Source organism: Anabrus simplex, chromosome 1, assembly GCF_040414725.1.
Source record: "Anabrus simplex isolate iqAnaSimp1 chromosome 1, ASM4041472v1, whole genome shotgun sequence".
Taxonomy (NCBI): domain Eukaryota; kingdom Metazoa; phylum Arthropoda; class Insecta; order Orthoptera; family Tettigoniidae; genus Anabrus; species Anabrus simplex.
In genome coordinates, this window is record NC_090265.1 from 710393359 (window position 1) to 710407509 (window position 14151).

Sequence of the window (14151 nt, forward strand, 5' to 3'; positions counted from 1 at the left end):
AATAATCTCTAGAATTGGTTTTGTAATAATGTTCCTCGAGTTTATTACTGTAAATCTTTTGATATTTTCTCTTAATTCTTCTAATCATTTGGGTGAATTCTTTTCTGACATTCTTGAGGTCATGGTTTTTTTTTTTTGGGCTTGAAATTTCAACCAAGCTTGATGTCTGTCTTCATGCATTCTATCACAATCAGAGGTCCACCAGGCATGTCTTTTCCTTGGATTTAATGGATTTAATGCATTCTGTTTAAGAAATGGTATTAGGTCATCTAAATTATCTGTTAGTATCGTAGTTCCTGTTCTTTGCCGGCACTGGGCATTCTGGATTAACTGATGAGGGTGGTATGTCCTTTTCTCTCCAATTCTGTTTCATCTTTTTCTTCTTAATGGAGTAAATTTATTATTATTATTATTATTATTATTATTATTATTATTATTATTATTATTATTATTATTATTATTATTATTATTAATTTTATCATTATTATGTTTAACAGGGACCTCGGTCTAATGTGCATCCAAGGCAGTTCAGACCAAGAACATACTCTCCAGGTCCCCAAATGAGACCACCAAATCGCTTCTCTACGGTCCCAACACATCAAGTAGAACAGCGATTGCAGTCTCTCCTGAAGAATAACAGAGGTAAGTACAGATTGTGGTACAGTCAGTTATATCGCCAGGAGTTCTGTAATGGCAGTTATTGTTTACATGAACGCTAAGTGATTCTAAAGGTCTGTATTCTTTTTCAGGTCCCAACCCTCCTAACTTCGGCACTGAACCCTGAACTTACAAGTGAAGTGTCAGTTCACCAAGAGCTTGTGGTGAGGTACTATATCTGTTACTAATTTCACCTGTAGTGGTTACTGAGAATGAGGAGTTATAGGGTGGGTGGGAAGCAAGTCCCTATTGTAATATACTTATAACTTTATTACGGTAACCTTCTTAGTGCCAGAGTCGCTGTGAGGTGAACGAAACTTGCCAGCGTCGCTGAGAGACGCTTCATTTCTTGATTGTTTGAGAGGCTTCTAGACTGAAAATGGCGCCTAATCTTTGCCCAACCATTAAAGAGAAGTTTCAGATAAGGATAGATGTTTCCACCTATTCAATACAATAAAATGAAATACAATACAATGAAATTTGTGACATTAAACATTAAAGAGAATTCGAGCTACCATGTTCTGACATCATTCTCTTGTTTTCTGTCTATCGATAATCGTGAGCTATATTTAAACTTCCTTGACTTGTTTACGCGCGACTCATAAAAGCATGACGCCAAAGTGTAAGAAGAATTGTGTAAGAAAGGAGGAAGTTAAAGAACTGAGGAGTCCAGGAAATGTGGAGTCTGTGCTGGATTGTCCTGGTCAACATTCCTTTCTTCCCAGTCACTATTAGTATCAACATGATCACTACCACTTGCCTGGTTATGTACAGTCGCATTCCGTGCAGGTAATTCATTTTCTGAGGCGAAATCGGCACTTGATTCATCACCATGATTGGAATCACAGTCCACAAAGTCCGAGAGGTCACCAATTTACTCGCCAGTCATCAGGTATATGGCTGTTTATTTTCACTGTTGACATTTAATTGTCTTTACTTGTGTGATTACCATTGTTGATTTTTTATTTTATTTTTTTCAATATGCTAGATTTCAAAATTTTGCATTTTTGACGCCCCTGAAGATATTTTTAGAAGAAACAAAATGTGTTTCTTGTATAATGTATATGTGCCCTCCAGTGTTCAGCCTCACTCGACTAGTAAGTGTGTGGTAATGGGAATTACCAAATTTTCTAACTTTTATTTTCATTAATGAATTATTTTAATTAATTAATAACATGTATGTTCATCACGATCTGAAAGTTACCCTGAATTTAGATTACTGTGTTTTGCACTCACTGATTAAGTTTCAAGTTCATGTCTTTAAAAACAGAGGAGTTACATTCGTTTTCCGAAAGCCTACATTTTCCATTAAAACAGCCTGGCACTTTTAGACCTCACCTTTACATTTTGCCTGGCACTAAAAGAGTTAATAATTGGTCTGTTTTAGTGAAACAAGTTTTGTTGTGGAGTTTAACACGGTAGAAATTCTATGCAGTTAAACGTAAAACTCTGCGTATGCACCAGTGTTTGTAACCTCCGGGGGATATTTCTGACTGACTAAGCTGGTACTCCTGCAGTATGTTAGTGAGAACATGGCGAGTGCGATCTTCCAGTTCATCCAAAGTTTTTGGTTTGGTGCGATTCACCTCTTCCTTCCCTCAACCCCCACAAAAAGAAGCCGCATGGAATTAGGTCGGGACTTCAGGCTAGGTACAAGTGTGGACCATGGCCACCCATCCCATGTCCTGGAAAATGTTGGTTAAGCCAGTCATGAACAGTGTGTACATAATGAGGTGCATACCCTCTTGCATGGAAAATGAGGTCATTGATGTTATCCCAGGTGCAGACAATGGGCATGACATTGTTGAACTTTGTTGAATGTGATGACACACCACACTGTTTTCCATCATGAATGCCAGATCTTGCAATGCTCAGTAGTGACCGGTCTGGTGATTAACAAACCCTCCAACATGAAAAATGGGTCCGTTGCTCCAAATTATATTCCTGAATAACTCGGGCCAGTCTTCATACCAACTGACCAGGCGAGTTGTCTGTGCAGTTAGGGGCGCGCAGCTGTGAGCTTGCATCCGGGATATAGTAGATTTCAACCCCACTGTCGGCAGCCCTGAACATGGTATTTCATGGTTTCCCATTTTCACACCAGGCAAATGCTGGGGCTGTACCCATCATTGCCATAAGGCCTATCTGTGTTGGTGCGACATGAAGCAAATTATAAAAAAATATACCAACCAAACATGATCTCACCATTCGATGGTCACAATCCTTTGGTGATAGCTCTCGACAGGAATGTGGCTTCCACGGTTGAAAATCCAATTCTGCTTTTAGAACATTTTGAATTGTGTGGCGAGAAAGACCCCTTTCGCGAACGGTACGTCGTCGATTTTTGTGGACTTTGGTGAACATATCCCACACCTTCTGAACATTTTTCTCTGATCTAGATGTCGAGGGAAGACCACTTCTGTGAGTATCCCCTACAGATCCTGTGTTCATCAGTTTGCGAGGCCCGTGCACTGACCGCCACCATCTCTGCACCAGACTTCATAATGAGCAGCCACCTGAGCTTTCTCTTGCAGGGTGATGTGACTGCCCATTACAAAACACGTTCCCCCAATGTAGAGAAACCACGTTTAAGGCACATCAAAAAATATTTGTAAATAAGGAAGTTAAATGCATATTACAGTAGGGACTTAACTTCCCACCCATCGTGTGTACTTGTATATATTCTATGAATTATTAAAATTCTTTGATCCTCTTTGGTTGGATCTATTTTGTGTACTTGAATATACATTCTCAAAATCAGAAGCTCGGGTAGGAATGCATAGTACGGTAACAAAGTCAGCTTCAGAGGGAGTAAGGAAAAAATGGAAGATTCTGAAATTTACTAATAACACAAAAATAAAACATGCTACATTCAGTTAAGACAAAATTTTCTTCAAAATAGTTATTTCCTGCAGTGACACACTTCTGCCAATGTGTTTAAAGTGTCTGGAGGCATTGCTACAAAACATTTTGCAAAACCACTGTCAGTGCTCAGGTCTCATTTGCAGCGTCATCTTCAGCGCTTGTGAATCATTTGGTTCCAGGACGTTTAGTCCTCGCCGTAAGGTCCACTTACGATTAGGTCCATCTGAAGTCCAATGTCCATTAAATATGTAGTCCACCATCTTGTTTTGTACATCACTTATTGTCCACTCTAGATCATGTACACTAAATATTTAGTCCACAATTCTCTTTTGTCTATTCCAGGTAATGTCCAATTACTGGAAGACCTTTTAATAAACGTTATCTTCGTCTTCTGCTTCTTCTTCTTCTTCTTCTTCTTCTTCTTCTTCTTCTTCTTCTTCTTCTTCTTCTTCTTCTTCTCCTTCTTCTTCTTCTTCTTTTATGACCACATAGGATCACTTTAGTCAGTCCGTCGTTCAGGTCTCTTTGAAGGGATTGTTCGGGCTTTGCGGTCCTCCCAGTACTTCTTCAGACGCTCCGATCTTCGTGCCCTTTCCTCAGTTGAAAATGTGCGTGTTGTTGGTTTGTTTTGTGTAAGGGTAAAGCGGAGGTTTGTATTCTTGAGTTTTGTATTCAATTTTATCTTATTTTTGGTGTCTTCTGTTGTAAGGCCTATTTCCTTCAGATCCTCTCTTACTTCTCTGATCCATTTACATCCTGTTGTGGTATTTTTTGAGACGAGATTGTGTTGTACTAGTTGTTTCAGAAGTCTCGAGTCCTGCATCCTCATGATATGTCCAAAGAATCCCAGTCTCCTCTTACGCATAGTATCTGTAATGGGTTCTAGCTCTTTGTACACGACTTTGTTAGGTATTAACCGCCACTGTCCATCTTTCTGATATTTTTTGTTGATACAGGTTCTTCCAATCCTCCTTTCAATTTTCTGAAGTCTGTCAGTCTTTGATTGTTTATTCAGGTAAAAGAGTGTTTCTGCTGCATATGTAGCTTCCGGTTTTATAACTGTGTTGTAGTGTTTTATTTTTGTATTTATTGGTAGACATTTCTTTTTGTAGATATCCCATGTTAATTTTTGTGCTTTAGCTAATCTATTTGTTCTTACTTGGATTGAGATTTTTTCATTTAAGTTATGTGTTATTACTTCTCCAAGATATTTAAACTGAGTTACTATTTTGATTTTATTACCATTTATGGTGACTTCTTTTAGCTGTGTTGGTTTTTGGGGCATAATTTCTGTTTTTTCAAATGATATTTTGAGGCCAATTTTATTTGCAATGTTTTGAAGTTCTGATATCTGGGTTTTTGCTTCTTTTATGTCCACTGCTAGTAATGCTAAATCGTCAGCAAAACCCAGGCAATTTGTTTTGATTTTTCAGCCAATCTTTATTTTGGGGGGACATTTTCTAAACCATTCCCTCATTACCATTTCTAGAGCACAGTTAAATAATAGTGGTGAGAGCCCATCTCCCTGCCGTAGTCCAGTTTTAATTTCAAATGTCTCTGATGTTTCACCCCTAAACTTCACTTTTGACTTGGTATTGGTGAGAGTCAATTTTATCATGTTTATTAATTTGGGGTGTAGTCCAAGGTGTCTTAAAATTTTAAACAGAGATTCTCTATGGATGCAATCATAAGCTTTCTTGAAATCTACAAATGTTATCACCATATCTCTGTTTCTTCTCCTGTTATAGTCCATTATCAACTTAAGACTCATGATCTGATCAGGACAGCTCCTCCAGGGTCTGAAACCTCCTTGATATTCTCCTAGTTCTTTCTCAAGTTGTAAACTTATCCTATTAAGGATGATTATTGAAAATATTTTGTATGTTATGTCTAGGAGAGAGATTCCCCTGTAGTTATTAGGGTCGGTTTTGTCCCCTTTTTTGTGCAGAGGATGAATGAGGGCTGTTGTCCAGTGTTCTGGTAGTTCTTCTTTAATCCAGATAGAGACAAGTTGTTGATGGAGGGCAACGTTTGCTGAGGTTCCTGCATATTTCCAGATTTCCGCAAAGGTCTGATCTTCTCCTGGCGCTTTGTAGTTTTTTAATTTATTCAGAGCTTGGTAGACTTCCTTTATTGTGGGGGGATTGATGTTTTCTGGTGATGTTTTTATCGGGGTGTTGGTGTCCAAATGAAGGAGTTCTGTAGGTTCCTCACAATTTAAAAGCTTGTTGAAATGTTTAGCCAGAATTTCTGCATTGTCTTTATTGTTATGGGCCAGCTTACCATCTTCATCCTTCATCAGTAGGGTCGGGGGTTCATATTTTTGGAGCTGCTTTCTGAAGGTTTTGTAGTAGTCCCTTGATTTAGTTTTACTGAACTGTTCTTCAATTAACTGCAGGGTGTCCTTATGATGTTGTCTTTTTATTCTTCTTAAGACTTGGGTAGTTTCTTTTCTCTGTTTTACTAGCTTTTGATAGGATATTTCTGTCTTTTGGGACTGATGTAATAGCCATGCCTGATGTCTTTTCTCCACTGTTTCATCACATTCACTGTTCCACCATTGGTGTTTTTTACGTGGTTTAATTGGAGCTAGGTCTTCTGCAATTTGTTTAAGGTTGTGTACTAAGTCTTCAAGTTTGTCTGTTATTTTTATTTTTTCAGTTGCTTTCTGGTAATTTTTGTTGTTGATTAGCTGGGTAGGATCTATTTTTCTTTTAGTTTTAAGGGCTTGCTTTTGTTGTCTCCTCTGGGGAGTGAGTTTAATTTTAATTTTAACTACGTAGTGATTTGAACCTGTCTATTCCTCGGAGGACTTTGACGTTATAGATCTCTTTGTGGTGGTATTTGTCCATGCAGACGTGGTCCAGTTGCCATTCTCCTTTAGTGTAGTCAGGGTGTTTCCATGTTTTGAGTTTTTGAGGTTTCCTCTTAAAACATGTAGATTTTGAGATTAAATTATGGTTTCTACACAGGTCAACTAGTCTCTCTCCATTTTTATTTGTTTTCTTGTGTGCTGGCCATTTTCCGATGATGTCACGGTATATTCTTTCTCTGCCTAGTTGAGCGTTGAAGTCGCCTATTAATAATTTTATATGGTGTTTGGGGATGTTATCTATGGTCTGGTCCAATAGGTCCCAAAATTCTCCTGTTTCCTCCTGGTCTTTTGAGGAGTTGTTTTTATCATTAGTGGGAGCATGGGCATTTATTATAGTATAGATTTTATTAGATGCCTTTAAGGTGAGCGTTGAGAGTCGTGGAGACTGTGATCTGAATTCTTGAACTGAGTTTATTATTTTAAGGCTGACCAAAAATCCTGTTCCAAATTGTGGGACATTCTTCATCACTCTCTTCCCGGGTATACCTTTATAAAGTCTGTACCCTTGAGATTCCAAGGCATCCTGGTCAGTGTTTCTAATTTCCTGTAATCCCATGAAAAGAATTTTGTGTTGGTCCATTATGTCGGTGATCACTTTTAGTTTATAATAAACGTTATATATAACATATAATAAATTAATATCATCATTGGGGACTTAAATGCACAAGTTGGGACAGACAGACTTGGTTATGAGGAAATCATTGGACCACATGAGTTTGGGAACAGAAATGCAGAAGGCGAACAACTGCTTGATTTGTGCAGAAGAAATGGATTGATCATCAAAAATACCTTCTTCCAAAACAAGACAGCCACAAGATAACAAGATATAGCTGGGATGGGAAACATAAGTCTCTCATAGACTATATCATCACTAACAAAGGAGGAGGGAAATATGTAACTGATGTCAAAGTTATCCCCAGTGAGAGTATGGACAGTGATTATAGATTATTTATTGATTGCAGACCTAAATCATGTGGCTAACACAATCCCGAAGAAAAGAAAAAGAAAATGTAAAGTGAAGACTTGGAAATTAGAAGAAGCCAAGATGAAGGAAGAATATAAAATAAGGATACAGTGACACTTAACAAAAGGGGAAATGAATACAGTAGAAGAAGCATGGAAAATTTTTATACTTTGGTGGGTGAAACTAAAGACCTATGTGGAGTAACAGGATCGACCATGAAAGAAAAAGAGACCTTGGTGGAATGACAGAGTCTGATTGGCTATAAAAGAGATAAATTGGGCAAAAGAGATGCTAGACAAAGAAAAGCAAAGAGACACAAAATCCAGGTGGCCAAGAAATGACTAAACTACAGGAACTCTACAGGGCAAAAAAAACTTACAGCTAAGAGGATAGTAAGAAAAGAGAAAGAGAAAAAATGGAATGAGTTTGTGGAAAAGTTGGAAGAGGGCAGCAGAGGAAACAAGAAACTACTTTACAGAGTAATTAAAAACAAGCAAAATAACCTAGAAGACATCAAAGTAATAGAACAGGACAGTGGATCAGTAGTACGAGAGGAAGATGGTATCAGGAGAGAATTCAAGACCTCTTTTGACAAGCTCCTGAATGGAGAGGCATCAAATGTAATTCAAAACAGAGAAGAATCTGGAAAAAGTGAAGAGCCCAGTAAAAATATGGAGCCACCAATCACATGGCTGGAGACAGAGAAGAACCTTGAAAGTATGAAGAAAGGAAAAGCTGCAGAAATAGATGAGTTAAGTGTGGACATGTTGAGAGCAGGAGGAACCTGAGCAATCCATTGGCTATATAGACTATGGTAGCAAAATACCATCCCAGAAGACTGGAAGAAAAGTATAATTGTACATATATTCAAGAAAGACAGCAGACAGAAATGTACCAACTACCGTGGCATCACTACTCTCTCATGGACTAAAAATTCTGGAAAAAATTATAGAGGATAGATTACGAGAAATTGTAGAACCACTTTTAGAAGAGGAACAATATGGCTTTAGGGCTGGAAGATCAACAACAGATCTTATATTTGCTGTCAGGATGCTAATGGAAAAACATTGGAAAAAAGAGAACCATTTATATCTACTGTTCCTTGACATTGAAAAGGCCTATGACAGCATACGAAGGGAACTTATTTGGGAGTGTCGGAGAAAGTTCAAAGTTCGAGACAGTCTAATTTCAAAAGTTAAGGTGTTTTACAAGAAAACCAGAAGCTGTGTACAAGTCGGTTCTGGACTGTCAGACTGGTTTGAGACAAAAAGGGGAGTATTACAAGGTAGTGCTTCGTCGCCCCTATTATTTGTCATTGTAATGGATACCATATTAAAGGCAGTAAAAGAAAAGGGGCAACAAGACTTAAAAGCATTTGCATTTGCAGATGATGTAGTAATTTGTGGAAGAGAGACTGCAGGGGTGGTGTCAGGAGTTTGAGAGATATGGATTAAACATCAGCAAGGCTCAAATGGTGGTGTTGAAGGTACAGAAGGGTGACAATCAGCCAGAAATTGTGCTAAATGGCACTAAGCTGGACAGTGTCACAGAATTTAAGTACTTGGGTAGTATAATGTCCAAGGATAACTTAGCTAAATATGAAGTAAACACTTGAATCAGCAAAGCAATACATTTTCACCTCCAAGTAAGACAGCTACTATGGGATAAACAAGTACCACTCAAAACCAAGATGACATTGTATAAATCATACTATACCCCTATCCTCACATACAGCCTGGAAACCGCTACATTAACAAGAAAGGACAATTCGAAACTCCAAACATTAGAAATGAAGTTCCTACGCACAATGATCCAGAAGGCCAGGAGGGATAAAATCAGGAATGAAAAAGTCAGAGAAGACATAAGACTAGAAGACTCCTTACTCCAGAAGATCCAAAAGGCAAGACTGAAGTGGTTTGGTCATGTGAAAAGAATGAGTGCCAACAGATCTGCAAGAAAGGAGTATGAAAGAGAAATAAGGGGAAAGAGACCAGTGGGCAGACCTAGAGAAAAATGGACAGACTTAGTGGAAAAGGATGTAGAGAAGAGAGGTCAGGATTGGGAGCAGATTGTGAACGAAGAATGGTTCATGGACCAAACAAAATGGAAGGGGCTTGTATACCACACCTGGGAAACTGTAGTTGGTCAACGATGATGATGATATACGTATATCATTTTATTTGTGTCCCAGAAATAATTATGGCCTATATATTTAGTAGCTGTTATAGATTTCATTCATCAATCATTTCTGCAGGATTTATCTTCAGTCTGTAAGCGACGGCCCTCAGATAAGTAGTCATGTGTTGTTCGTCCTTATATTGTTGATATCATTGCACAACTTCAGCAGTGTGTCTTTGGTTTGCTAAATATGCTTTGTTCACTGGCGGTGTTATTAATGTGGCGTTCTAGAAGCTGGGCGATATCTTGTTCATTTTGCTGCTGTTCATCTATCATTGTTTCTATGAGCCTCCACAGGGAGGGATGGTGAACAGTCATCAACCTTTGAAATTTATTATGCCACCCCTCGACGGCATTGTTTTTTCTCTGCTGACCCCTTATTACGAGGTCATAAACATTCCACATTTCGATAGGGAACTTTGCTTTCTCAGCTCTTCGTCAACCTCGACCTCGTCTTCTTCTAATATGTACCTGTTCGGCGTATTCCACCAGACCGTCAAGATCCTCTGACAGTACTTCAACAATGTCATCAAAGACATTAAGGACGTCTTTAATGGGAACAAATGGTAATCCTAACAGCAATGCAGCTTCCTTCCGTACTTCACTCCCTATGATTTTATATTCTGCTTTTAATCCCACTAATAATAATAATAATAATAATAATAATAATAATAATAATAATAATAATCGTATGGCCTCAGCTACCGTGTGCAGACATTTTGATTTGACGCCATCTGGCTGTCTGCTCGTCAATTTCAACGTTCCGTTTTACTCTAGGTCCGCTTGATGGCAGACAGAGTAAACCGGATCTCCCTTGGGCGTCTATGGCTGAGATTTAATTAATTTTGTCAGGTAAATACCAAATGTATCACCAGAGATATTTTACACGCCAACATCGTACGACATGGAGTGTCAAATGGACTTTTTTCCGCCCTTCAAAAATCCGACTACCTCTGCCGGGTTTGAACCCACTGACTGAATATGACGCCAGATCGATTGCAACCAGTGGAATAAGCAACCCTTTATGTTTGTAGTTGAGAAAATTTGTCGAGCTGCATTAATATTTGCCAACTCGAAATCCATCATTATTGTTTCCGGATTTATATAGATATTTGCTTCTATAGCTGTACCTACAACACGTTTCTACAGCACTCGATACGTGTCCTTGGTTTTCCGCGGTGTCAGAGCGTATACAAATGGGAAGACGTGCCCTCGGAAAATATCATGCAAGGTAAACAATTGCATGAATTGATTTGGCGCAGTCTTAAATGGGCCATCTGCAAATATAATTGGGCTAGCAGAGAGCAGTCTTCTATTCTCTTCTTCTGGCCCGTAGTCGTACAAAAGAAACCTCTCTCCAGCATGGGTAATGCAGTATTCATCGGGAATGTCAGTGTCTTGCAATGAAGAGGGATTAGTAGATTGGCCTCTATTTTGATTTCGATTGACCTGCCTTCACAATGTATTCCTTTCAGGTAACATCAAAAGTACTTCTCCATCGTGCACGGCTCGTAATGTCATCCGCATAGTGTCATGCGGGTTGCTTTCTGCATGGCTCTTTAGGTTGTTCCTGACCACCTTCCTTACTTCCCCTTTCACACCCGCTTGATGCTGATGATCTCTCGTGCCATCCTTCTGCACTTGTACATCTTTAAGGTCAATCCCTGTTGTACACCTAGCACTGCAGGAGCTTTGTTGTTCACATCTCCAATACTGTTGTAAACCATCTTTACTGAATGAATGGAAGTGATATGTATAATTGTTGAAATGTAACATTGGTTTATTTCTTTTAGACAAAATCACCTCTGCCATAATATTGCATCAAATTGTTCCAAAATGATATCGCCTAGCAACATGGAGAAGCATTGTTTTAATTTCCAATAATGATAACGATATATGACTTGATATTATTACGAGACCAAACTCTTAGTAGACTAAAGGAAAGTGAACCAAGAAGTAATGGTGGACCATTTGGAATGGACAAAAAGACCCGTGCACTTTAAGTAAAATGGACAAATGAATCATTGGACATTGGACCTTTTGTGGACCTGACTGTAAGTGGACCTTACGGTGTGGCCCAAACGTCCACTAAGTTTTTTTTTAGCTGCAGAAAGATGAAGCCATCTGATGATGATAGATATGGAAAGTACGAAGGGTGCTCCAGAGCCATTGGCAATATAATTTCTTTTTACCGATGTGATGGTGCATTGTCGTGCTAAAGAAACCTGCTATTTTCTGTCCCCTTTTCCAACTGTTTCATTCTCTCTTTGTTCCTGAGGAGACAAAGGATGTTTAAATATGTTTCTTTGTGTACAGTACAACCTGCAGAATGACTTCATGGTGGACAAGGCCCTGAATATCAAGGAAATTTCCAGTATAACTTTGCCTTTGCTAATGTCCTTAGGGAATTTTTTTTTTCCAAAGAGATGTTCTGGATACTCACTCATGCCTGACATTTAGGCTGCGGGCTGTACAAACAGCAGTAAATTTCATCTTCAGTGTTTATGTTGTTAAAAAATCAGCATCTTGGTCAGCCATACTGGTTAGGTTCATAGCAAGAGTCATTCTCGTTTCTTTTGTTTCGAGAGTTAACATTCGTGGGGCCAAATTTTGACAAACGTAATGCATGTTCAAAATCTCTTCAGCAGTCTCTTGTCCATTACCTCCCACATCAGCGAGCGGGATCATGCTGAATGTTTGCTTCGTTTGTAGCAGTTGAAGATCGACCGGTGTATGGTAGTCTGTGATACTTGTATGGCCTTCACAAAAAAAGTTTGTCATCCATAAACCTGAATATTTTTCATTGCTGCTTCACCATAAGCTTTAAGAATTAATTCTTAACATCTCTGAAGGAGATTTGTGTGACAGAACACAAATTTTCAGAATTATATGTTGCTCTGTAGATTGACGTTCTCAAATGTGACAAAGAAATAACTCTCCAACAACAAGAGACAGTTGCCACGCTAAAACTTGAGCGGTCATTAATGTGAAATTTGTACGGAAGTGACATTGTGAGTGCTGCCAATAACTAATGCAAAAATATTCCAATTTTTTCAGTCAGTCAGTCGGTCAGTCAATCAATCAATCAATCAGTCAATCTTACGTCAGTCGCCCAGGTGGCAGATTCCCTATCGATTGTTTACCTTTTCTTTTCTTTTCTTTTCAAAGAAGTTGGAAATTTATCGACCATCTCCCTTGGTAAATTATTCCAATCCTTAATTCCTCTTCCTATAAATTAATATTTTGCCCCAATTTTTCCTCTTGAATTCCTCCGTTAACTTCATCATGATCTTTCTTGCCTTCAGAAACACCACTCAACCTTATGCGTCTACTAATGCCATTCCACGCCATCTGCCCACTGACAGCTCGGAACATACTGCTTAATCAGGCAGCTCATCTCCTTACTCCCACATCTTCCCAGCCCCAAGTTTGCTACATTTTCATAACATTAACAGGAGCATTTATAGATGCAGAGATATGAAGCCAATTGTACTGTACGTTCCTGTGCGATGCTTGGAGGTCCACAATGCACAAGCAAAACAAAAGACATATTCTATGTCAAATGTAATTTCTTGTAGAGTATGAGTATGTGCAAAACTACTGCAAGGTTAGAATGATGCTCATTAAACGTTATAATGGGCTCGCTTGATCACCAAGTGTTGTAAGTCAAAATACAGTGAAACTCTGTTAAGAAGTTTTTCAAGGGACCACAAAATAAAAAAACCTTCTTAAGCAGGAAACTTCTTAAAAGGGGTAATGTCCGAAAACTTATTCTGTACTTTGACATACATGTGAAACACACGGCCAGCAGATTTCCTTGTTTGTGAACAATACCGAAATAGGCTGATAAATAAGAGCTGCTAAAAGAAAGCCACAATATACTGTAAATATTAGATTATCATGACATGTATTTTTAGAGATAAAGTAAAATACTGTAATTGAACATACTGTATTATAGAAATTCTTGATAAGAGAAGGGAACATGTATAAAACCTTGCACAAGAGATAAAAAATACTAAGAACATTAAAACGGTAGATGGTAACCGTACATTATGTAAATTCCATACTGTATTAGACATTAAATACATTTCCAAACACACAAGTCTAGGCTCCTACTTGAAAAAGAAATTGTCCAGGGTTGACTGTTTTAGGTTTTTACTGCTTTCTTGAACTATAAACCTCTCCATTTCCCACATTGCCTTCCACGTGTTATGAGGCACACTGTCTGAACCTTCTATAAACCACCTCAGTTTTTCAAGGCAGATGCTTGCCTCACTGCAAGATGGTCTTGGAGGATTCTCTTCCTCAACCTCCTCCTCTTCTTCAATCTCCCCATCTCCTTCCTGAATTTTCTTGCAGATCTCATCGATGGTCTGCTCCTCGCAAGTGATTACCATATCATTAATGGCAGTGAAGTCGTCGAAACTACTGGTAATTTCCATCTTCTCCTGAATAGTTTTCCAGCATCCTGGCTCATCACCACCAACTTCCATAATAATGCTGTTGATACCTCCACCGAAGCCTGCTTTCTTGAAGCAATTTGCTATTATTACAGGCTCCACTAAAACCCATGATGAGGCAATGAAATGCATTGTGTCCAAAAGAGATGGTT

General features: G+C 38.6%; 1 protein-coding gene across 4 annotated transcripts in view; it reads left to right on the plus strand.

The window, feature by feature from the left end:
- The window catches only part of LOC136856717 (transcriptional regulator ATRX homolog), a 462565-nt gene that overhangs the window by 426548 nt on the left and 21866 nt on the right, over positions 1 to 14151 (plus strand). For 2 of the 4 annotated variants that reach the window (XM_068225163.1, XM_068225166.1), the window contains exons 27-28: positions 498 to 642; positions 750 to 826. In XM_068225163.1, the coding sequence (XP_068081264.1) occupies positions 498 to 642; positions 750 to 784 (180 nt within the window). In that variant the 3' untranslated portion in view covers positions 785 to 826. Of the gene's footprint in view, positions 1 to 497; positions 643 to 749; positions 827 to 12844; positions 12964 to 14151 lie in introns of those variants that run through there. The other 2 variants (XM_068225165.1, XM_068225164.1) reach the window with 2 other exon arrangements.